Genomic DNA, 24,400 nt, shown 5'->3' on the forward strand with positions numbered 1-24,400 from the left:
GCATGGAAACGGGTTAGCTGCCAAGTATAGAGTCTCACAGCATGGAAATGGGCCATTCGGCACAACCAGCACACATCATCCTATATGTCCCATCTACACTAGTCCCACCTGCTTGCATTTGGCCCATATCCCTCGAAACCTTTCCTATTCATGTACGCGCCAAATGTTTTTTCAATGTTATCCTTAGTACGGGCGGCATGGTGGCGCAGCGGTAGAGTTGTTGCCTTACAGCGAATGCAGCGCCGGAGACTCAGGTTCGATCCTGACTATGGGCGCCGTCTGTACGGAGTTTGTACGTTCTCCCAGTGACCTGCGTGGGTTTTCTCCGAGATCTTCGGTTTCCTCCCACACTCTAAAGACGTACAGGTATGTAGGTTAATTGGCTGGGCAAATGTAAAAATTGTCCCTAGGGTGTAGGATAGTGTTAATGTGCAGGGATCGCTGGGCGGCACGGACCCGGTGGGCCGAAGGGCCTGTTTCCGCGCTGTATCTCTAAATCTAAAAAATCGAAAATCTACATGAAATACCAGCACGTAATGTCTTCTGTGAGATTAATTGCTATTCACCGTACATGTCCTGAATTGTGTAACGTGCATTAGTGAGGCTCAAGGTGCTGTGGTAAACGTTACTGTTGTGAGGCTGATTATGGAGCAATACGGCAACATTGTAAAAACAAATTGTTGCTTCTCTCTTCACTGCAAGCTGCTCTTTCTTGTTGCACTGTTAGTGGGCAACAATGTGAATTGGCCAATGTTGTTCAGCATGGTGGTGCAGCGGTAGAGTTGCTGCCTCACAGCACCAGTGACCCGGGTTCCATCCAGAGCATGGAAGCTGTCAGTACGGAGTTTGTACGTTCTCCCTGTGACCACATGGGTTTTCTCCGGGTGTTCTAGTTTCCTCCCACATTCCAAAGACATCCAGGTTTGTAGGTTAATAGGCTTCGTAAAAATTGTAAATTGTCCCTAGTGTGTAAGATAGTGTTATTGTACAGGGTGTGTAAGAAAATAACTGCAGATGCTGGTACAAATCGAAGGTATTTATTCACAAAATGCTGGAGTAACTCAGCAGGTCAGGCAGCATCTCAGGAGAGAAGGAATGGGCGACGTTTCGGGTCGAGACCCTTCTTCAGACTGATGTCAGGGGAGCGGAACAAAGGAAGGATATAGGTGGAGACAGGAAGATAGTGGGAGATCTGGGAAGGGGGAGGGGAAGAGAGGGACAGAGGAACTATCTAAAGTTGGAGAAGTCGATGTTCATACCGCTGGGCTGCAAGCTGCCCAAGCGAAATATGAGGTGCTGTTCCTCCAATTTCCGGTGGGCCTCACTATGGCACTGGAGGAGGCCCATGACAGAAAGGTCAGACTGGGAGTGGGAGGGGGAGTTGAAGTGCTCACCCAGTTCTCCGTCTATCTTCCTGTCTCCACCTATATCCTTCCTTTGTCCCGCCCCCCTGACATTAGTCTGAAGAAGGGTCTCGACCCGAAACATCGCCCATTCCTTCTCTCCTGAGATGCTGCCTGACCTGCTGAGTTACTCCAGCATTTTGTGAATAAATACCTTTATTGTACAGGGTGATCGCTGGTCACCGCGGTCTCAGTGGGCCTGTTTCCGCTCTGTATCTCTAAACTCTAAGCTAAACTAATTATCTACTCTGTGTGCTTGTTGGCACATTCTGCTGCAAACTCAGTTCCTAAATATATATTTTTTAAAGTCACAAAGAAGGAAACGGCTAACTCCTACGACACTGGGGCTTGTTACCAAGTGGTAACTAATTCTGTGAGAGTGAAGTCTCATAATAATTGGAAATCAACTAAGCCATTTTTGCTGGGTACAAAGTTTCCAATTATTGTGATGTTTCCAAGTATCTCAATAATTGGAAGCCGTCAATGTAATGGCTCAACCATTTTATTCAAACTTTCCCATCTCCCTGTATCTTCGTTATCCAACACGTTGAGCGAAGGTGAATATAACAACCTTTCAAAAGCTATATATACGTTCACTCGAAATACGTACAGGCTTGTAGTGTAATTGGCTTGGTAAAAACAAAATTGTCCCCAGTGGGTGTAGGATAGTGTTGATGTGCGGGGATCACTGTTTGGTGCGGACCCCTTGGGCCGAAGGGCCTGTTTCCGCACTGTGTCTCTGAACTAAACTGAACTAAATTCACCCAGAATTTATTCGGGAGGATCTGCCGTAGAAATTGGGGTATCAACCAAAGATAATAGAGGAATAAGATGGACCACTCCGTTGAAATTGCCTATACTGAAGTGCAGTACGCAAAGTAGCAATTTTAGTATCCGTTATGCCTCTCGCAGTGTAATCAGTGTTTTGGGGGAACAGTATGTGTGATTATACCATTAAAATGCAGAATATATCTCATCTATCAATTCACAGATTTTTGTTATTTTTCTTCTTAAATGTTTCTGCAAGTTTCTGCCTACTAAAATGGCGCCTTGACATACTACAGTTTTTCGGGTTGAGTGGTCTATCTTGCTCCTCTAGTACCTTTGGTATCAACACCTTAGTTGATCATTTTACTGGGACAGAGGTATTAGCTTCCTCCCTGGGTTCCGCAATACGTGTTGAATTATTATCACGTCAACTCAGCTTGGCATTTTTTTGAACACTGCATATCGTAGATGCTAAGGGTGGCACAGTGGTGCAGCGGTAGAGTTGCTGCCTCACAATGCCAGAGATCCCGGTTCAATCCTCACCACAGGTGCTGTCTGTACAGAGTTTGTACGTTCACCCAGTGACCTGCGTGGGTTTTCTCCGAGATCTTTGGTGTCCTCTCACACTCCAAAGATGTACAGGTTTGTAGGTTAGTTGGCTTTATCTAAATGTAAAATCATCCCTGGTGTGTGTAGCATAGTGTTAATGTGCGGGGATTGCTGGTCGGTGCGGACTCGGTGGGCTGAAGGGGCTGTTTCTACGCTGTATCTCTAAACTAAAGTAAGGGTATACGTGCAAATGAACTGGGGACTCCCCTGAGAGAACTATTTTAGAAATGAAGAGGAGTCAGATGGGTGTTTAGTTTTTAGTTTATAATTTTGGTCTAGGTTTAGTTTAGTTTATTGTCATGCATGCCGAGGTACAGTGAAAAGCTTTTGTTGTGTGCTAGTCAGTCAGCGGAAAGACAATACATGGTTACACTCCAGCCATCCACGGTGTACAGATAAAGAGAAGAACATTTAGTGCAAGCTAAAGTTCAATTAAAGATAGTCCAAGGGTCTCCATTGAGGGAGATGGAAGGTCAGGGCCACTCTCTAGTTGTTGATAGGATGGTTCAGTTGCCTCGTGACAGCGGGGAGGAATCTGTCCCTGAATCTGGAGGTGTGCGTTTCCGCACTTCTGTACCTCTTGCCTGATGGGAGAGGGGAGAAGAGGGGGCGACTGAGATGAGACCGAGATGAGACTCAACCTTGATTATGCTGTAGTCAGGATTGAACCGGAGTCTCTGGAGTTGAAAGGCAGCATCTCTACTGCTGTGCTGCCATGCTGCCCCAGTGTCGGCCACAGTGTCCCCCTCTATTGGAAAAGTCCTAGGCATTGGCGGAAATTTATTTGGATGGAGAAAGATCCCACAAAAGTCATTGGAGAAAATAACCATATCATTTATTTTTTGTGCTGAATGTTTGTCCGAAAAATGGGAGGTTTTCCTCGTTGTTGTTTGCAACAGTGACATGGGTCGTCAGTAAGAACACAGATGAGGCCAAGGTTCAACAACTAACCTGAAAGACAGCAGCTTCAATGGGCAACGCACCCCCTGGATGGTCACGCAGGAGTTGAATCCATTTGTAATTACGACTCTCCCTTTAATTGTTGGCTTAAGTCTTGAGGTTGAGTGGTCATGTTACAGTTGTACAAAACGTTGGTGAGGCCACATTTAGAGTATTGTGTTCCGTTTAGGTCACCCTGTTGTGGGAAAGATGGTGTCAAGCTGGAATGAGTACAGAGAAGATTTACAAGGATGTTGCCGGGACTCGAGGCCTGAGCTATCGGGGGAGGTTGAGTAGACTTGGACTTTATTCCTTGAAGAGCAGGAGGATGAGGGATGATCTTATTGAGATGCATAAGACGTGAGAGGAATAGGCAGGGCAAATGCACACTTTTCCCCTGAGTAGGGGAATTGAGAACCAGGGGATGTCGATTTAAGGTGAGGGAAGAAAGGTGGGCGGCACGGTAGCGCAGCGGTAGAGTTGCTGCTTTACAGCGAATGCAGCGCCGGAGACTCAGGTTCGATCCTGACTACGGGTGCTGCACTGTAAGGAGTTTGTACGTTCTCTCCCCGTGACCTGCGTGGGTTTTCTCCGAGATCTTCGGTTTCCTCCCACACTCCAAAGACGTACAGGTATGTAGGTTAATTGGCTGGGTAAATGTAAAAATTGTCCCTAGTGGGTGTAGGATAGTGTTAATGTACGGGGATCGCTGGGCGGCACGGACTTGGTGGGCCGAAAAGGCCTGTTTCCGGCTGTATATATATGATATGATATGATGATAAAGATTTAATAGGCACCTGAAGGGGAACAGTTTCAAAAAGAATGGTAGGTGTATGGAATAAGCTGGTAGAGAGGTAGTTGAGGCAGATACTACCCTGAAATTTAAAAACTTTTGAGTTTAGTTTATTGTCACATTTTCTGAGGTACAGTGAAAAGCTTTTTGTTACGTGCCAACCAGTCAGCGGAAACGTAATGCACGATTACAATCGAGCCATCTGCAGTGTACAAATGCAGGATAAAGGGAATAATGTTTGGTGCAAGATTAAATCCAGTAAAGTCCAATCAAACATAGTCAGAGGTACATGGAAAGGATAGGTTTGAGGGATATGAGCCAAATGCAGGCTGGTGGGACTCGTGTAGATGGGGCATGTTGGTCGATATAGGGGCGTTGAGTCAAAGGGCCTGTTTCCATGCTGTATGACTCTTGAATGAGTTTGGCGTTCTGCTCCTATGCTCTATTAATAAGGAGCTACATTGATCTGTTTGCCTAGATGTTTTGCTCTGCTGTGAGGCTCAAATTTGTAGCCTTCCGACTGTGAGGCGAGAGCTCTTCAAATGCTGATCAAGATGAAGTCAGGTTTATTATTGTCATGTGTACCGAGGTGCAGTGAATTGTTCTGTTTTGCATGCAATACAATGCATAAATACAACCATGTCGAACTCCAATACAAAAGGCAGAGCAAAGGGGAAGATGCAGAGTGCAGAATATAGTTCTGGGCACAACACAAGGAGATGAGACCCCACAGTGGTTGCCTCACTGCGCCAGAGACCTGGGTTCAATCCTGACTACGGGTGCTGTCTGTATGGAGTTCGCACATTCTCCCTGTGACTGCGTGGGTTTGCTCCGTTTTCCTCCCACGTTCCAACACCGTACAGGTTTGTAGGTTTATTGGCTTGTGTGAATTGTCCGTAGTATGTAGGCTGGAACTAGTGTATGGGTGATCGTTGGTCAGTGCGTGAAGAGCCTGTTCCTACCCTGTACCTCTAAAGTATCCTGAATGAGACATACTGCATTTCTGCTCAGTTCCATCGTGTATTGGCCAGTCCGGTACCTAAGAGGTGTTATCTCTCCACTTTTCAGCTCCATGCGGAGGTCAACACACTGGGTCTCAAGGAGTTGTTCTTTCACCGAATTATCCACGCAACTATTCAAGCGGCCAGACCTGTTTGTACTCCATCACCGTGCCGAAGGAATTTGGTGAGTTTATGCTTCTGATTGAGGTATTTGAATCGCTGATTAATAGGTCTCTTGATTTTATGCTACATCACCCTTGCTATTGCATTTGAACCTCCATCTTATTGCATTCTAAGTGGTGTTCTTGACCTAGCTTCAAGTGACATTGCACCCTGTCCTTAAAAATCCGAGCAACTAAAAGTACAAATGGATTTATTTGGATTCTTATTCTGTCTGTCGTCGGCAGAGTAAAGGGGGAAAAAAAAGCTGAGTCGAATTACTTTACATGCTTGGGACAAGGGAAAAAAGGAATACAATAGAAGCGACAGGAAATCAAATGATGCGGGCAGACACAAAATGCTGAAGTAATTAATCGGGTCAGACAGCATCTCTGGAGAAAAAGAATAGGTGGTGTTTCAGGTCGGGACCCTTCATCTGAATGAAGCAGTTCTCTCAACTGGGGGGGAAAAATACTCAATATCCTCTTTGTAATTGTATTCAATGTGACTTGCTTATTGCTTTTCTGCCAGAAAAGGAGCCTTCCCTTTGGATTTGGCTTTAGAGATTTTAAAGCTATTGGTTTATGTCTTCAGCCAATGGAACCTACAATGGTTAGACTTTCTCCCTTCCCAGTGAAACTAGATCTGCGTGTTTATGTTCATACGTCAAAGGACCAGAACTAGGCCAAGTCTACTCTGTCATTCAATCATGGCTGATCGATCTTTCAGAATACAGAATACAGAATAGCTTTATTTGTCATTCGTTTTACCGAACGAGATTACTTTGCCAGCAGTACAAAAAACAAAAAACACAAGACACACGACCCCAACACAAACATCCATCACAGTGTCTCCAAACACCACCTCACTGTCATGGAGGCACAAAAAACTTCTTCTCTCTTCCCCCATGCCCCTTCCACGGACAGACAGCTCGACCCCTACCGAGGCGACCGACCCGCACAGCCCCCGCAAGGAGATGGAAAGTCCCCGCGGCCGAGCCGCACCGGCGCTGTTAAGTCCCACGGCCGTACCGGGCAATGGAAAGCCCCATGGCCGAGCCGTACCGGCGATGTAAAGTCCCGCGGCCGAGCCGCACCGGCGATGGAAAGTCCTATGGCCGTACCGGGCGATGGAAAATCTCGCGGCCGAGCCGCACCGGGCGATGGAAGGCCGAGCGGCACCGGGCGCTGTTCAGTCCCGCGGCCGAGCCGCACCGGGCGATGGAAGGCCCCGCGGCCGAGCCGCACTGGGCGATGGAAGGCCTCGCGGCCGAGCCGCACCGGGCGCTGTTAAGTCCCGCGGCCGAGCCTCGCCCCGAGGAAGAGACCTAAAAAAAGAAAGATTTCCCCCACCCCCCCCCCCACATACACAACCAAAAACAAAACACCCCAACACCAACACACAAACAAAAAAAAGGACAAAGGACAAACAGACTGCCAGCGAGCCGTAGCCGTTAGGCACCGCCACAGACACTCACAACCCCATTCTTTCCCTCACAACCCCATTCTCCTGCCTTCTCCCCATAAACTCTGAAACCCATACCCATACCATCTGACACCCGTACCACCAATGATTTGAATGCAAATGTACACGGCATGGCGAGCAAGTTTGCAGATGACACAAAAGGGGGTGGTATTATAAATAGTGAAGAAGGTTATGAAAAATTATAGCAGGATCTTGATTGGTTGGACAGGTAAGCTGAGGAATGGTTGATGGAAGGTAGACACAAAGTACTGGAGTAACTCAGCGGGACAGGTAGCATCTCTGGAGAGAAGGAGTGGGTGACGTTTCGGGTCGAAACCCGTCTTCAGACTTTTCAGATTGGTTGAGGGAATTGAATACAGAGAAATGTGAGGCGTTGCTTTTGGGGAGCACTAACATGGGCAGAACCTACACAGAGCGGTTGGGCTCTGGGGAGTATTGTAGAGAAGAGGGATCTAGGAGCACAGATACATATGTAATTGAAAGTGGCATCTCTGGCTGAAAGGCTGTTAGCACATTGGCCTTTATCAGTCAGAGTATTGCGTATAGAAGTTAGGAGGTCATGTTGCAGTTGTATAAAATGTTGGTGAGGCCATATTTAGTGTATTGTGTTCACTTTTCGACAGCATGTTATTGGGGAAAAATGTTGTCAAGCTGGAAAAATTGCTGAGAAGATTTATGAGTCTGTTGCTAGGACTAGAGGGCCTGAGCTACAGGGAGGGGTTGAGCAGTCTGGGACTATTCCTTGGAGCACAGGAGGATGAGGGTTGATCTTATAAAGGTGTGCAAGATCATGAGAGGATAGATCGGGTACACGTGATGAGAGTATAGATGGGGAACAAGCTGCCAGAGGAGGTACTGTAGTTGAGGCCGGGACTAACCCAACATTCAAGAAACAATCATTCTTCAGGAAAGGGGGGTTCCCATCTTCCATTATAGATGAGGCTCTCACTAGGGTCTCCTCGATATCCTGTAACTCCACTCTTGCTCCCCCTCCCCTTATTCATAACAAGGACAGAGCCCCCCTTGTCCTCACCTTCCACCCTATCAGCCATCACATACAGCATATAATCCTCCAACACTTTTGCCACCTCCAACAGGATCCCACTACTGGCCACATCTTCCCATCTCCATCCCTTTCTACTTTCCGCAGAGACTGTTTCCTCCGCAAATCCCTGGTCAACATGTCCCATCCCCCACCTTCCCCAGGTACTTTCCCCTGCAATCGCAGGAGATGTAACACCTGTCCCTTTACCTCCCCCCTCGACTCCATCCAAGGACCCCGACAGTCTTTTCAGGTGAGGCAGAGGTTCACTTGCATCTCCTCCAACCTCATCTACTGTATCTGCTGTCAACCTCCGTACATCGTGCCAACCTCTGTACATCGGTGAGACCAAGCGCAGGCTCGGCGATCGTTTCACTGAACACCTCCGCTCAGCCCATCTTAACCTACCTGATCTCCCGGTTGCTCAGCACTTTAACTCCCCCTCCCATTCCCAATCTGACCTTTCTGTCCTGGGCCGCCTCCATTGTCAGAGTGAGGCGCAGCGCAAATTGGAGGAACAACACCTCGTATTTCGCTTGGGTAGCTTACACCACAGCGGTATGTACGTTGACTTCTCTAACTTCAAATAGCCCTTGCTTTCCCTCTCTCTCCATCCCCTCCCCCTTCCCAGTTCTCTCACCAGTCTTACTGTCTCCGACTACATTTATATCTCTGTCCCGCCCACTCCCGACATAAATCTAAAGAAGGGTCTCAACCCGAAACGTCACCCATTCTTTCTCTCCAGAGGTGCTGCCTGTCCTGCTGAGTTACTCCAGCATTTTGTGTCTACATTCAAGAAACAATTTGACAGTTACATGGATAGGACGGTTTAGAGGGATATGGGCCAAATGCAGGCAGGTGGGACTCGTGTAGATGTGGGCTTGTGGACATGTTGGCCGGTGTGGGAAAGTTGAGTTGAAGGGCTTGTTTCCGCAATGTAAGACCATAATCAAGAATCTCTGCCTTAAAATATCCATTGATTTGGCCCCCACAGCCGTCTGTGGCAATGAATTCCATTGATTTACCATCTTTCAGTCCAAAGGTGATGAACGTTTGTACTTTCTGTCTTCAGTCAGGTTTCCACAACTATACTGGGACCACTGAGACCCCTGCTCATTTTCATAGTCATAGAGTGAAACAGCGTGGCAACAGGCACTTCGGCCCAAGTTGCCCACACCGGACATCATTTCCCAGCCACATTAGTCCCACCTGCCTGCGTTTGGTCCATATCCCTCCAAGCCTGTCCTATCCATGTACCTGTCTAACTTTCTTGAATGTTGGGATAGTCCCACCCTCAACAACCTCCTCTGGCAGCTTGTTCCATACACCCACCACCCTTTGTGTGAAAAAGCTACCTCTCAGATTCCTATTACATCTTTTCCCCTTCACCTTAAAACTTTATCCTCTGGTTCTCAATTCACCTATTCTGGGCAAGAGACTCTGTGCATCTACCTGATTTATTCCTCTCATGTCTTATACACCTCTATGAGATCACCCCTCATCTGCCTGCACTGCAAGGAATAGAGTCCCTGCCTACTCAACCTCTCTCTTTAGCTGAGACCCTCTAGTCCCGGCAACATCCTCGTAACTCTTCTCTGTGCCCTTTCCAGCTTGACAACATCTTTCCTATAGCATGAACTGAACACAATACTCTAAATGCTGCCTCACCAACGTCTTATATAACTGCAACATGACCACTCTTTCAGTGTGAAATTTGTTTTATATTAAATATAAAAAATAATAGACATGAAGCATGCTGCTGAGATGCTCGGATGCTGGTGAGTGGAAAAATAAATTAAGGTAATTGTAAATTTTCCCTCGTGTGCGTAGGCTAGTGTAAATGTGCTGGAATCGCTGGTCGGCATGGACTCATTGGGCCAAAGGACCTGTTTTCATGGTGCATCTCAACTAAACTAAACTAAACTAATGTCTGTACTTATTAAACAGAAGCTGGACTTCATTAACATTATGACTTCCAAGCATGCAATCAGTAATAAAGTGTTATTATACAGTCAATAAAACACAGCAGTTACTGGAAATATTCAGGATGGGTAGCATCTGTGGAAAGAGAAGCCAGCATTGCCCTCTCTTCCAGTTGAGGCATTAACTGTTTCTATTTCTGGTGATGCTGTCTGACCTGAGATTTTCCTGCACATTCTCTTTTTTGCCTCAGATTTCCAGCATCTGCAGTAGTTTGCTTTTCATCTATTGCTGTTGTCCCAAGGAATGTGTGAATGAGACATGGATTGGATAAAGAGGTTCCTTTTTATTAACCCAGTCGGTGCAAAACGTTTCTTTATCCAGATTATCTTATTGATTCCTTTAAAACATTTGAAGCCCCTTGTCCTATTTTTAGGGAAATATAATGTACATTTTATTGGATCGGCCTTTGTAATTGAACTCTTGAGGGCAGCACAGTGGACAGCAAAATTGTGCAGCAGTAGAGTTGCTGCCTCACAGTGCCAGAGACCCGGGTTCGATCCTGACCACGGGTGCTGTCTGTATGGAGTTTGTTCGTTCCCCTTGTGACCGCGTGTGTTTTCTCTGGGTGCTCCGGTTTCCTCCCACATTCAAAAGACGTGCAGGTTTATAGGTAATTTGGCTTCTGCACGTTGTCCCTTGTGTGTAGGATGGAATTTGTGCATGGGTGATTGCTGGTTGGTGTGGACTCAGTAGGCCGAGGGGCCTGTTTCCACGCTGTGTCTGCAAACTAAACCTGGTAGAAAGGTCTTGACCTGAAACGTCACCTATTCCTCTTTTCCAGAGATGCTGCCTGACCGCTGAGTCTACACTACTGACTACAGCAATTTGTGTCTATAAACCTGGAGAAATTGCACATCTTGATTCATTCTGGATACATAATCTTGTAGATTGTGTTTTTGAAACAAAATGGACATTGATTTTTTTGTTGTCTTTCATGATCTTCCCGTCTTATCACCAGAGCTTTCTCTGAGGCCTGGTTTCTATGGTATGGCTGGTAGCTGAAACTGGACCCTGGTGAACCCTTTATTGGTTAAACGTGATACCCAGTGACAATCCCAATGATATTTCAGAATGAATGTATTAGAAAAGCAGCCTAAATATAATGATTTTCAGGTGGAACTTGCAATAACATTGCAATACAATAACACAATACTGTAATCTACTTACAGTAACATAATAACATGGCAGCTTGAGCAGGTGAAACAGCAATTCACTTGAATACTTACAGTTCAGTGTGATCTCCTCCACACTGGGGAACTAAACACAGATTGTGACTGCTTTCTTGAAACCATCCAAGTTGTAGATCAGCAGATATTCTGTATATTGAAGGCTCTTTCTGTTAATACCTCGCTGCACATTCCTTTCCTTTGTTTTAACATGTTGCATTGTGGTAGTGTTGCTGCCTCACTGCGCCACGGGTTCGATCCTGACCACGGGTGCTGTCTGTGCGGAGTTTGTACCTTCTCCCTGTGACTGCGTGGGTTTTCTCCAGGTGCTCTATTTTCCTCCCACTCTTCAAAAACGTGCAGGTTTGTAGGTTACTTGATGTTCTATAAAATTCTCCCAGGCGTCTAGAATAATGCTAGTGTTTGAGGCAATCGCTGGTCGACATGGACTCGATGGGCCAAAGGGCCTGTTTCCAGTATCTCTAAAGTTTAACCGATGAGACTATTTGAACATCGACTTCTCCAACTTTAGATAGTTCTTCTGTCCCTCTCTTCCCCTCCTCCTTCCCAGATCTCCCTCTATCTTCCTGTCTCCACCTATATCCTTCCTTTGTCCCGCCCCCCTGACATCAGTCTGAAGAAGGGTCTCGACCCGAAACGTCACCCATTCCTTCTCTCCTGAGATGCTGCCTGACCTGCTGAGTTACTCCAGCAATTTGTGAATAAATACCTTCGATTTGTACCAGCATCTGCAGTTATTTTCTTATAGAATATTTTCAATGGACCCAATAGTGAAAATGGCAGCAACTCCACCTGTATACCTTCCAGGGGACCTTGCAATATCTTCAACCTCAAAGGAATAAGTCACTTTGGTAAACCTTTCACAGGAACACCGACACTCTTTGTTGCATTTGTGTGAACATGTAAAGATTGTTCTTAAGTGCCATTGTGAATGGATGTAAGAAACTATACAAGCTGCAACTAAATCTTGAAATTCATAAGGGTGGGGACATCAACAGATGATGATTTTCTTATCTTGATTTCCACCTGTTTAACCTACTCAAGGTGCTCCCTGACTTTCAATATTAAATACATTTTTGATGCAGAAAATCCCCAAAACCAATAAGTGATTTGTTTATCAAAAACCTGAAATTATGGAAATGCTTTCGCATTTTGTATATTTTATATTTAGGTTTGGGTGTATTATTGTTAGGTGTACTGAGGTCCAGTGAAAAAACAGTTTTGCATTCTATCAAGTCCAATAATAGTATACATCAATATAATCATGTCAAATTCAAGTACAATAGGTGGAGTGAAGGGAAAGATACAGAATGAAGAATATTGGGCCTCAAGGGCCTGAGTTACAGGGAGAGGTTGTGCAGGCAAGTACTTTATTCCTTGGAGTGCAGGAGGATGAGGTTGTGATCTTCTAGAGGTGTACAAAATCATGAATAGATTGGGTAAACGCAGAGAGTCTCTTGCACAGAGTAGGGGAATCTAGAACCAAAGGACATAAGTTTAAGGTGAGGGGGAGAAAGATTTAATAGGAACCTAAAGGTGAAGGGGAGAAAGATTTAATAGGAACCTGAAGGGTAACTTTTTCACACAAAGTGTAGTGGTGTATGGAATGAGCTGCCGGAGGAGGTTGTTGAATGAGGTACTATCGCAATGTTTAAGAGACATTTGGACAGGTACATGGATAGGACAGTTTAGAGTGATATGGGCCAAAGGCAGACAGGTGGGACTAGTGTAGATGGGAGATGTTGGTCGGTGTGGGCAAGTTCTGCCAAAGGGCCTGTTTCCACACTGTGTGACTGTAATTCTCTACCTCTCAGCATTGTAGCACAATAGTTCCTGTGACAAAGTCCAATGTCCACAATGAAGCAGAGAATTGTACAGTGTCCTAGCTCATGGAAAGACCATTCAAAAGCCGGAGAGCAGAGGGGACGAAGTTGTTCCTCAGTCTGGTTTGTGTGTGCTTTCAAGCTTCCACGTCATTTGCCCGACAGGAGCGGGGAGAAGAAGGAATGGCTGGGGTGAGAAAGTTCTTTGATTATGTTGGCTACTTCCCCGAGACAGCGTGGTGGAGATGGAGGAATAGAGTTTGCATGGTTGACTGTCTAATTATTTGAAAGTGCCCGCAACCATGTATCAGGAAAGTTCCCCTGGTAGACAAGATGCTAACGCTAGCACAGCTTTAGGCTACCTGCTCGGTGCAATAAACTCACAACAGAGCACATATACAGAAGCAGCCCACATCATAGCCGGGGACTTTAACCATGCAGACCTAAGGACAGTTCTCCCGAAATTTGAACAACATATAAGATGTACTACCAGGGGAAAAAACACACTAGACAAGGTTTATTCTAACATTAAGAAGGGTTTCAGGTCAGCACCACTACCACACCTAGGGCAGTCAGATCACCTGTCCATATTCTTAACTCCAGCATACACCCCACTCAGGAGGAAAGCTCCAGTCACCATAAAGACTGTTAAGACATGGCCTGAAGGAGCTTCCTCGCAGCTGCAGGATTGCTTCGAAAGGACCAACTGGGATATTTTTGAGGATCAGGACTTGGAGGAGTACACATCAGCTGTACTCTGCTACATCCAAAACTGTGTTGACAATGTCACCGTCGACAAACGTATCCGGTTGTATCCCAATCAGAAACCCTGGATGACGAAGGATGTCAGGTCTCTCCTCAAGGACCGTAACACCGCCTGCAGGTCTAGTGATAGAGCTCTATACAGTGCTGCTAGAACCAACCTGAAGAGAGGCATCAAGGATGCCAAAGCGTCCTACAAGAGGAAGATTGAGGACCACTTCACCAACAATGACCCACGGCGGGTATGGCAAGGCATCCAGCACATCACCAACTACAAGACCAGCAACCGCACGACTGCCGACGGCGACGCCTCGCTGGCAGAGGAACTTAACTGTTTCTTTGCTCGTTTCGAAGTGAAAGCTACAGTGGCAGACATAACACCCTCTCCAGCACCTGACAACCACATCTTCACTGTGCAGGAGAATGATGTTAAGCGCGTGCTCAGAGCAGTGAATCCCAGGAAAGCTGCAGGCGCCGATGGTGTGACGGGAAGAGTGCTGAAGGAATGTGCAGACCAATTATCTGAGGTCTTCATAAAAATCTTCAACCTGTCCCTTTTAAAATCCACCATCCCCCCCTGCCTGAAGTCCGCCACAATCATCCCACTGCCGAAAAAGTCTGTCATCAGCGGCCTTAACGACTACCATCCGGTAGCTCTCACACCGGTCATCACAAAGTGCTACGAGAGGCTGGTCCTGCAGCACATCAAAGCCAGCTTCCCACCCACCTTTGACCCATACCAGTTTGCCTACAGAGCAAATAGGTCTACAGGGGATGCCATCGCCACTGCTCTTCACACTGCACTGACCCACCTTGAACACCAGGGGAGCTATGTGAGGATGCTCTTCCTAGACTTCAGCTCTGCCATTAACACAGTCATCCCGAGCAGACTGGTTACCAAACTTTCTGACCTTGGTTTTTGTCCCAAACCATCTGCCAATGGATCAAGGACTTCCTGACCAACCGCCCCCAGACCGTCAAAATAGGCCCTCACCTCTCCTCCACCATTACACTGAGCACCGGCTCACCACAGGGCTGTGTGTTGAGCCCCATCCTTTACTCCCTCTACACTCACGACTGCGCCCCCACCCATCCCACCAACACCATCATCAAGTTCGCGGATGACACGACTGTGGTTGGACTCATCTCAGGAAGAGATGAGACAGCCTACAGGGATGAAATCCAAAGGTTGGTAGCATGGTGTTCAGTGAACAATCTTGTCCTGAACTCCTCCAAAACAAAGGAACTTATAATAGACTACAGGAAAACCAGTGCAGAACACGACCCACTCTACATCAATGGGGTCTGTGTGGAAATGGTACCCGCTTTCAGGTTCCTGGGTACGCACATCACAGAGGATCTTACCTGGTCTACCAACACCATTACCACAGTGAAGAAGGCACAGCAGAGACTCCACTTCCTGAGGATCCTCAGGAAGACCAACATGCAGGAGAAGCTCATGATGTCCTTCTATCGCTGCTCCATCGAGAGTGTGCTGGCATACTGTATAACCACATGGTATGCCAGCTGCTCAGAAAAGGACAGGAAGGCCCTTCAGATGGTCATCACGACGGCCCAGAAGATCATCGGCTGCTCACTGCCCTCCCTGGAGCACCTGTTCAGCCTACGCTGCCTCAGTAGAGCAGGCAAAATAATAAAAGACCCATCCCACCCCGGCCACCGTCTGTTTGTTCTTCTGCCCTCTGGTCGACGTTTCAGGACGATCAAATCCTGAACAAAAAGACTCAAGAACAGTTTTTACCCCAGGGCCATACGAGAACTGAACACTACTTTCTGCAATAGGTCACACTGTTAAAACTTTTGTATTTAATACATTGGTATTTATTTGTTTTGCATTTATTGCATATATGTTTTTTACGCACCGTCAGGATTGCTATTTTTTAATTTATTCGCACTTGTTGCAACGACAATAAATGAATATTATTATTATTATTATTATTATTATTATTATTATTATTATTATTAAGCTGAGGAATATTGGCAAAAGTACGCCATAGCCCCTCATTTCTGTTCCACTATTCAACCCTTCCACCATACGGCTTATTTCTACCTTGGGGCCTACTATTTTTGCACGAACTATATATTCCTTGGTTCAACGACCATCTTGGGAAACATGTCAGTTTCAGAGATTTTTTTAAAAAATGAATCAATTGTTGTCTTCCATGTACTGTGAATGTCTTGGGTGGAAAGCTCGAAATATAGATTTATTTTGCCTTCTGGATGAAGAAAGTTCTTAAATTAGTTCTGCGTGGCTAACTCCTTATTTTCATAGGCTCTGTCCCCCAGTTTCAGATACCCAGTTTCGAATGAGCAGTAGAGTTGCTGCCTCACAATGCCAGAGACCCGGGCATGATCCGACCACGGGCGCTGTCTGTATGGAGTTTGTATGTTCTTCCTGTCACAGGGTGGGCTTTCTCCGGGTGCTCTGGTTCCCTCCCACATTCCGAAGATGTACAGGTAGGTTAATTGGCTGCAGTAAAATTGTGAAAATTGTCCCTGGTGTGTGGGATAGTCCTAGTGTAAGAGGTGATTGCTGGTTGGCGCTCACTCTGTGGACCAAGAGTATTGTGACCAAAAACCACAATACTCTGTGGTTTCCACACTGTATCTCTAAAGTACAAAGTCAAAAGTTGAAGACTGCTTACGTATTCCTATTCTGCCTTCTGCCTGTTGCTACTCCTTGCTTGTATCAATTTAATATCACCCAGGTGCACTAATTCTGCTTTTCAATTTCAGATGTAGAACTTTGTTTGAAAGTGTTCATGAAAGCCCAAATGTGCCACATCCAGCTGTTTTCTTTTATTGCTTCCGTTAGGTGGAACATTACAAATATATTCCAGGAGATTTGAGGAACATAATTTCCCGTTCCAAAACCATGTTGACGTGAAAGTACAAAATCCTGGAGTAACTCAGTGGGTCAGGCAATATCTCAAGAGAACATGGATAGGTGACGGTGATAGACTCAAAAAGATGGAGTAACTCAGCGGGTCAGACAGCATCTCTGGAGAAAAGGAATAGGTGCTGTCTGTCCCGCTGAGTTACTCCAGTTTTTTGTGTCTGTCTTTGTTTTAAACCAGCATCTGCAGTTCCTTCCTACACATGGAGAACTGACGGTTGTGGTTGAGTCTGAAGAAGGGTCCCGACCTGAAACATGGTCTATCCATGTTCTCCAGAGATGCTGCTTGACCCACTGAGTTACTCCAGGATTTTGTACTTTCACGTCAACATGGTTTTGGAACGGGAAATTATGTTCCTCAAATCTCCTGGAATATATTTGTAATGTTCCACCTAACGGAAGCAATAAAAGAAAACAGCTGGATGTGGCACATTTGGGCTTTCATAAACACTTTCAAACAAAGTTCTACATCTGAAATTGAAAAGCAGAATTAGTGTACTTTTGTGTAAACCAGTGTCTGCAGTTCCTTTTTTCTCCATGCTGACACTGTCTAGTCTTGTTATTATATTCCAAGTATCATTCTATCACTTCAACAATAATGATTTTCAAGTTATAATTATTGCAGATGTCTGGATAACCAGTCTGCATTATACTCCTTATGCTTGCTTTTTTATATTGGAAACATAGAAAATACGTGCAGGATGAGGATATCGAGCCAACTCTGCCATTCATTGTGATCATGGATGATCAACCACAATCAGTAACCCGTACCTGCCTTTTTCCCATATCTCTTGATTCCGCTAGCCCCGAGAGCTCTATCTAACTCTCTTTTAAATTCATCCAGTGAATTGGTTTCTACTGCTTTCTTTGGCAGAGAATTCCACAAATTCACATTTCTCTGGGTGAAAAAGTTTTTCTCATCTCAGTTTTAAATGACTTCTCCTTTATTCTGAGACTGTGGCCCCCGGTTCTGGAATCCCCCGACATTGGGAATATTTTTCCTGCATCTAGATTGTCCAGTCCTTTTTATAATTTTATATGTTTGTACAAGATCTCTTCTCATCCTTCTAAATTCCAGTGAATGCAAGCCCAGTCTTTCCAATCTTTCCTCATGTGACAGTCCCGCCATCCCGGGGATTAACCTCATGAACCTAGACTGCACTGCCTCAATAGCAAGGATGTCCTTCCTCAAATTAAGAGACCAAAACTGCACACAATACTCCAGATGTGGTCTCACCAGGGCCCCTGTACAACTGCCGAGGGACCTCTTCACTCCAATACTTGAATCCTCTCGTTATGAAGGCCAACATGCCATTAGCGTTCTTCACTGCCTGCTGTACCTGCATGTTTACTTTCAGTGACTGGTGTACAAGGACACCCAGGTCTCGTTACACTTCCCTTTTTCCTAATCTGACACCATTGAGATAATAATCTGCATCCTTGTTCTTGCTGCCAAAGTGGATAGCCTCACATTTATCTACATTATACTGCATCTGCCCACTCACTCAACCTGTCCAGGTCACCCTGCAACCTCCCAGCATCCTCTTCGCAGTTCACACTGCCACCCAGCTTTGCGTCAATTACAAATTTGCTAGTGTTACTTTTAATTCCATCATCTAAATCAGAGGTTCCCAATCTTTTTGGTTCCGTTTACCCCTGGCAACTTCTCGAAAGTAAATTTAGCCCCACTGTGTTTTGTTAAGTAATTTGAGTTTACACTTCTACCATAATAAAGGGGAAATTTTAAATACTGTTTTTAACATTATTATTTTAAGTTCAAATAACAATAACGGTAGGCGAAATTTACCTCCAGGTTGGGAACCCTTGAAAATCATTAATATACAGCGATCAGCCAAAACATTCTGACCTGATGAGCCCAAACATTATAACCACCTGCCTATTATGCTGTTGGTCCTCCGTGTGCAGCCCCATACTCTGCAGGGTGTAATGCACTGTGTGTTGTGACACATTCCTCCCATGACCACCATTAAAATTTTCTGTGACTTGTGTCACAGTAGTCATTCTGTCGGTTCGGACCAGACGGGAAAGGCTTCGTTGCCCTCGAGCATCGATGAGCCTTGGGCGCTCAACACCCTGTGGCCGGTTTGTGGTTTGTCCCTCCTTGGACCATTATCAGTAGATTCTCACCACTGCTGACCGGGAGCACCCCACAAGTCTTGCCGTTTCAGAGATGCTCTGACCCAGTCGTCTGGCCGTAACAAATTGGCCCTTGTCAAAGTCGCTCTGTTTCCCGTCTACCAACCAATTCTCGATCCATGTCAATAACCTACCCCCAATACCATGTGCTCTAATTTGCCCACTAATCTGTGTGGGACCTTATCAAAGGGTTTCTGAAAGTCCAGATACACTACATCCACTGGATCTCCTTCATCCATTTTACCTGTTACATCCTCAGAAAATTCCAGTAGACTAGTCAACCAGGATTTCCCCCTTCATAAATCCATGCTGACTTGGATCAAGCCTTTTACTGCTATCCAAATGCGCTGTTATTACCTCTTTAAAAATTGACTCCAGCACCTTCCCCACCACCGATGTCAGGCTAACTGGTCTATAATTCCCCGTTTTCTCTCTCACTCCTTTCTTGAAAAGTGGGATAACATTAGCTACCCTCCAATCCACAGGAACTGATCCTGAATCTATAGAACATTGGAAAATGATCATCAATTCATCCACAATTTCTAGAGCCACCTCCTTGAATACCCTGGGATGCAGACCATCAGGACCTGGGGATTTATCAGCCTTCAGTCCCATCAGTCTACCCAATACTATTTCTCGCCTAATGCAAATTTCTATCAGTTCCTCTGTCTCCCTTGATCCTCTGTCCACTAGTACATCTGGGAGATTGTTTGTGTCTTCCTTATTAAAGACAGATCCGAAGTACCTGTTCAACTCTTCTGCCATTTCCTTGTTCCCCATAATAATTTCACCTGTTTCTGCCTTCAAGGGACCAACATTTGTCTTAACTAATCTTTTTCTCTTAACATACCTAAAGAAGCTTTTACTATCCTTCTTCATATTCTTGGCCAGTTTACGCTCGTACTTCATCTTTTCAGCCCGTATTGGCCTTTTTGTTACCTTCTTTGTTCTTTGAAAGTTTCCCAATGGGGGCTTCCCTCCACTCTTTGCTATGTTCTTGCATTGCATTTGTTACTTTCTCATCCATGAGGAATCTTTTTAGGATTGATGGATTTTTAGACAGTGACAGCCAACACTTCCATTGAATCCATAGTCAGCTCTTTTGAGATCCTTGGATTCAAGTGATTTCCTAGAGATTTCAAGCCCGTATGCTTACATGCGTCAATGCTAGTTATTTTCAGCTCATTCGGTCTTGAACTTGTGACGTTCCACTATTTTCACGAGTTTATTGTTTGTCTTTTCTGAAACCAAATACAAAATATTTGTTTAGTTTCCCTGCCATTTCCCAGTAATCTCATAAAATATTGCTGGTCTTTCTCTTCGTACATATCATTAGAAATTTGTGTGGTAATTTTTATATTTCTCATGAGGATGGTCGGGTGTGCTTCTATATTGTTTTAGTATTGATCTCTTGCTGAATACCAGCATCTGCAGTTTTTTCCTACACAGCTTGCTGAATTAGGATGCTTTCCTATTCTTTCATCTTCCTGTGTCTTTGGCAATTTTATAAACCTTTTCATCGTCACAGGTTTGTTTAGTACAAAAAGTGGGCTTTTAGCCAACTGTGTCCATACTGTCCTGTTTTTGCCCATCCACACAAGGTTCAATCCCATTTGCCCTGATTAGTACCTTCTCCTTCTATGCCTTGCCTGTTTAAGTGTCTGTCTAAATGCCTTTTATAACTGCAGCGATTTTATCCCATTCCACCACCTCTAACAGTGCGTTCCAGATACTAACTACTCTGTCTTACTCCTCTTCTTTCAAGTTAACACTCTCCTTAACTTCTCTTGTTCACGACAGGTGTTTCACTTATCCTGTTGGGGGTTTGTACCTCAAAGGAATAGACATCTAATTATTCACAAGAACACCATTATTTGTCTGAAACAGGGTCCTGACTCAAAACATCACTATCCATTTTCTCCAAAGATGCTGCCTGACCCACTGAGTCACTCCAGCATTTTGTGTCTTTCTTTGGTTCCTTTTTATGAGAAAATCAAAACATGGAATGGGTACGAGTGGAGCTACGCAAGAGCAAGGAATGGAAGACATTGGCAGGAAAATGTAGGCAGAAGGAACTGCAGATGCTGGCTTGTAAAAAATAATAGGCATTGAGTGCTGGAGTAACTCAACAGGTCAGGCAGCATCTTCGGAGAAAATGGATAGGTGACGTTTTGGGTCGGGACACCTCTGCAGACTTTGATTCTCTAAGCTAAGATACATCTTCTGTACTGCCTTTATCAGGATCACAGTTCCCATTCTTCTGATCTCTCAGTGTAAAAAAATAACTTGCCCCACATCTCCTTTAAACTTTGCCCTTCTCACCTTAAAGCTATGCCCTCTAGTTTTTATTTTTTCTACATTTTTCTATCCTGCAAGAAAGGTTCTGGCTGTCTACCCTATCTCTACCTCCCAAAACTTTTAGATACTTCTATCGGTCTCCCCATAACCTCTGGTGTTCAGAGAAAACAATCCATTTCTGAAAGCAATCCAAGTTTGTACTGGTGAGTGGTAGGATTTGGGAGAAGCTGATGGGAATGTGGGAGAATTTTTTTAAAATGGGATAGACAATAGGTGCAGGAGTAGGGCATTCGGCCCTTCGAGCCAGCACCGCCATTCACCGTGATCATGGCTGATCATGCACAATCAGTACCCCGTTCCTGCGTTCTCCCCATACCCCCTGACTCCGCTATGAGTGAAGGAATAATATAAATGGGTACTTGATGGTCAATGTGCTCTTGGCAGCCAAAGGATCTGTCTGTTTTATCAGGCTGCATTTTAAAGTATTGCTACTCGAACTCATTGCTTTTCTATTGAACAAACTGTAGCAGGTTTTCTTTTAAAATAATAACTCGGAACTTCAGATGCTAGTTTATATAGTGTGGTGGGAATATGGAATGAGCTGCCAGAGGCGGTAATTGAGACAGATACTGTCATTTGTAAAAGATAAAAGACCGGTTCGTGCAATAAAAAGGAACTGCAGATGCTAGTTTATACCAAAGATAGACACAAAATCTAGACTCAGAGCAGTGGGGGAAACCCACATAGTAAATGGCAAGACTGCTGGAGCCAACTATTCCTGCCCTTTGATTTGAAAGAAAGGAAGAACTTGGAATTATGTTGGTCCTTCCAAAGTCTCAGGAAACCCTTTACAGCCTGAAAGTACTTTTGAAGTGTGGTCAATGTTTGTGTAAGCATAAGATCTTCCTTCTGTACAAGATGCCGCCTGACCTGCTGAGTTACTCCAGCATTTTGTGCTAAGATCTTCCTCTACACTCAAGTGCAATGGAAGAAAATGCAACTGTTTGTTTTAGATGTTTTTAAATGACTTGTAAATGGAAATATGCTTTAACATGCTTGGAAAAAGGTCTCAGCTGCAGAAGATAAGTTGTTGGATTATGCATCCATGTCTGTTGTCTGGAGACTGCAAGATACCCTGTAAATATTAGCCAGCCATGAAATTTATGCAACACAACCTTGAAATCACGATTTCTAATCAGCAGTTGGAATGCTTCCTGGAAATGTTGTCTGTGACTCTTTCGACTTTAGAGATACAGCTTTGAAACAGGCCCTTTTAGTTTCTCTAAAACTAAACCAAAAAGGATAGCAGCTGGGGGAACTTAACAGGTCAGGCAGTGTCCGTGGAGGGGAATGAACAGGAAGGGGTTTCAGACAGGGACCTTTCAACCAGACCGGTTGTGGTTTTGGATCATGACAGTCCAGGTTTAGAGATACAGTGCGGAAACAAGCCCATCGGCCCTCTGAAAGAGCACCGGTCAGCAATCACCCCTGTACATTATTTCTATCCTACACACTGGGGACAATTTACAGAACCCAATTAACCTACAAACCTGTATGTCTTTGGAGTGTGGGCGGAAGTGTGAACACCCAGAGAAAACCCACACGGTCACAGGGAGAATGTAAAAACTCCATACAGGCAGCACCTGTAGTCAGGATCAAACTCTGGTCTCTGGTGCTATGAGGTAGCAACTCTGCCACTGCTCCACTGTGCCACAACTCAATCCAAAATGGCACACCCCTTCATACTAGCTTTATGTTGTCCCATTTTTGAATCCACTCCTGACACACTCGGAACAATTTGCAGAGGGCTAATTCATCTCCAAATCCGCGCGTCTGTGGGATGTGGAAAGAGACCCGAGCACCCGGCAGAAACCCTTGCAGGTCACAGGGAGAACATTCAAACTCAACACAGGTCAAGATGGAACCTGGGTCTCTTGCACTGTTGGCCACCGGAGAACGCAAGGTTTTCAAGCAAAATACTGCTTGATGGATAAGTTTCCTATGCTGAGATTAATACCACACAGTTTCCTGCCCAAAATGAGAAATTTAGGTTCAGGAAAAAAACATAATCAAAGAGCCAATGGATTGTGTGGGTTTTTTTTTTTTTGCAGATGTGTTACATTTTGGACAAATTCATTATTAATTTCCCACAAGATCAATACTTCTCACATTTGAAGAACAATAATTCATTTTGTGCACGTTCCTTCGTCTGTTATGCTCCAAGATCTGTCTTTTGTTCTGCACGAAAACTGGCAATGCAGGCAGATGCAAAACGTTTAAATGTTTAGATGTTTAGGAATAGCTGAGCAATGTTAGTTACAAAAGAGGCTTTCATTTCCCACACTGCAGCTCTGCCACACTTACAAGTTAAATGTGCTTTAATAATCCGGGATTGAACATTTATGAAAGATATGTAAAAGGTAGGATTATTGCCCAGCTAGAGGCAGAGCGATAACTACCTGCAAAATGCAACAGGAATTCGGAGAGGTAATCCTCCAAATAGGTCGTGTTGTGGTCTTCATAATTTTCAGCTGTAGGTTGTATGAAAAACATGGAAGATCACAAAGAGACGGCCTGAAAGTGATTTCTTTAGATCAGTATTCAGAAGATGTTTGTGGGTTTAGCGCCAGTCGTATTTTCTCCGAAATATAAAATGTAGAGTTCACAAGGCAATGGTCTGGGAAAAAATCTCATTGGGTAGAGATAGATGCTATGAATTAGTGGAAAATGACTTCTTAATGGATGAGCATTCAAAGCACTTTGCTTGCTCAGTGTGTAGGACGGTGTTAGAGTCCAAGTGATCATTGGTCGCGTGGACTCGGTGGGCCGAAGGGCCTGTTTCCGCACTGGGTCTCTAAACTAAACTAAACTAATCTGCCTTCATGATCGTGAATAGCAATGTAGGCAGTGGAGGCCTAATGGCCCAATCATGGGTCTTTTCCTCAGATTCTTGATGTTGTAAACAAGTTCAGTCACAGAAAAAAATAGCACTTCAAGAACTCTCAAATGTTGGATGCATTATTAAGTTGGCCTCTCATAATAAATTTTGAGTTGACTGGAGGTAATGCTTAAGT

At 44.9% G+C, this 24,400-nt stretch overlaps 1 protein-coding gene across 1 annotated transcript in view; it reads left to right on the plus strand.

The window, feature by feature from the left end:
* Nucleotides 1-24,400, plus strand: part of LOC144593406 (CUB and sushi domain-containing protein 1-like) — a 1,892,487-nt gene that overhangs the window by 1,534,919 nt on the left and 333,168 nt on the right. Inside the window, exon 31 of the mRNA XM_078398909.1 lies at nt 5,581-5,697. Within this exon, the coding sequence (XP_078255035.1) occupies nt 5,581-5,697 (117 nt within the window). The remainder of the gene's footprint in view (nt 1-5,580; nt 5,698-24,400) is intronic.

This window comes from Rhinoraja longicauda, chromosome 5 (assembly GCF_053455715.1).
Source record: "Rhinoraja longicauda isolate Sanriku21f chromosome 5, sRhiLon1.1, whole genome shotgun sequence".
Lineage (NCBI taxonomy): Eukaryota > Metazoa > Chordata > Chondrichthyes > Rajiformes > Arhynchobatidae > Rhinoraja > Rhinoraja longicauda.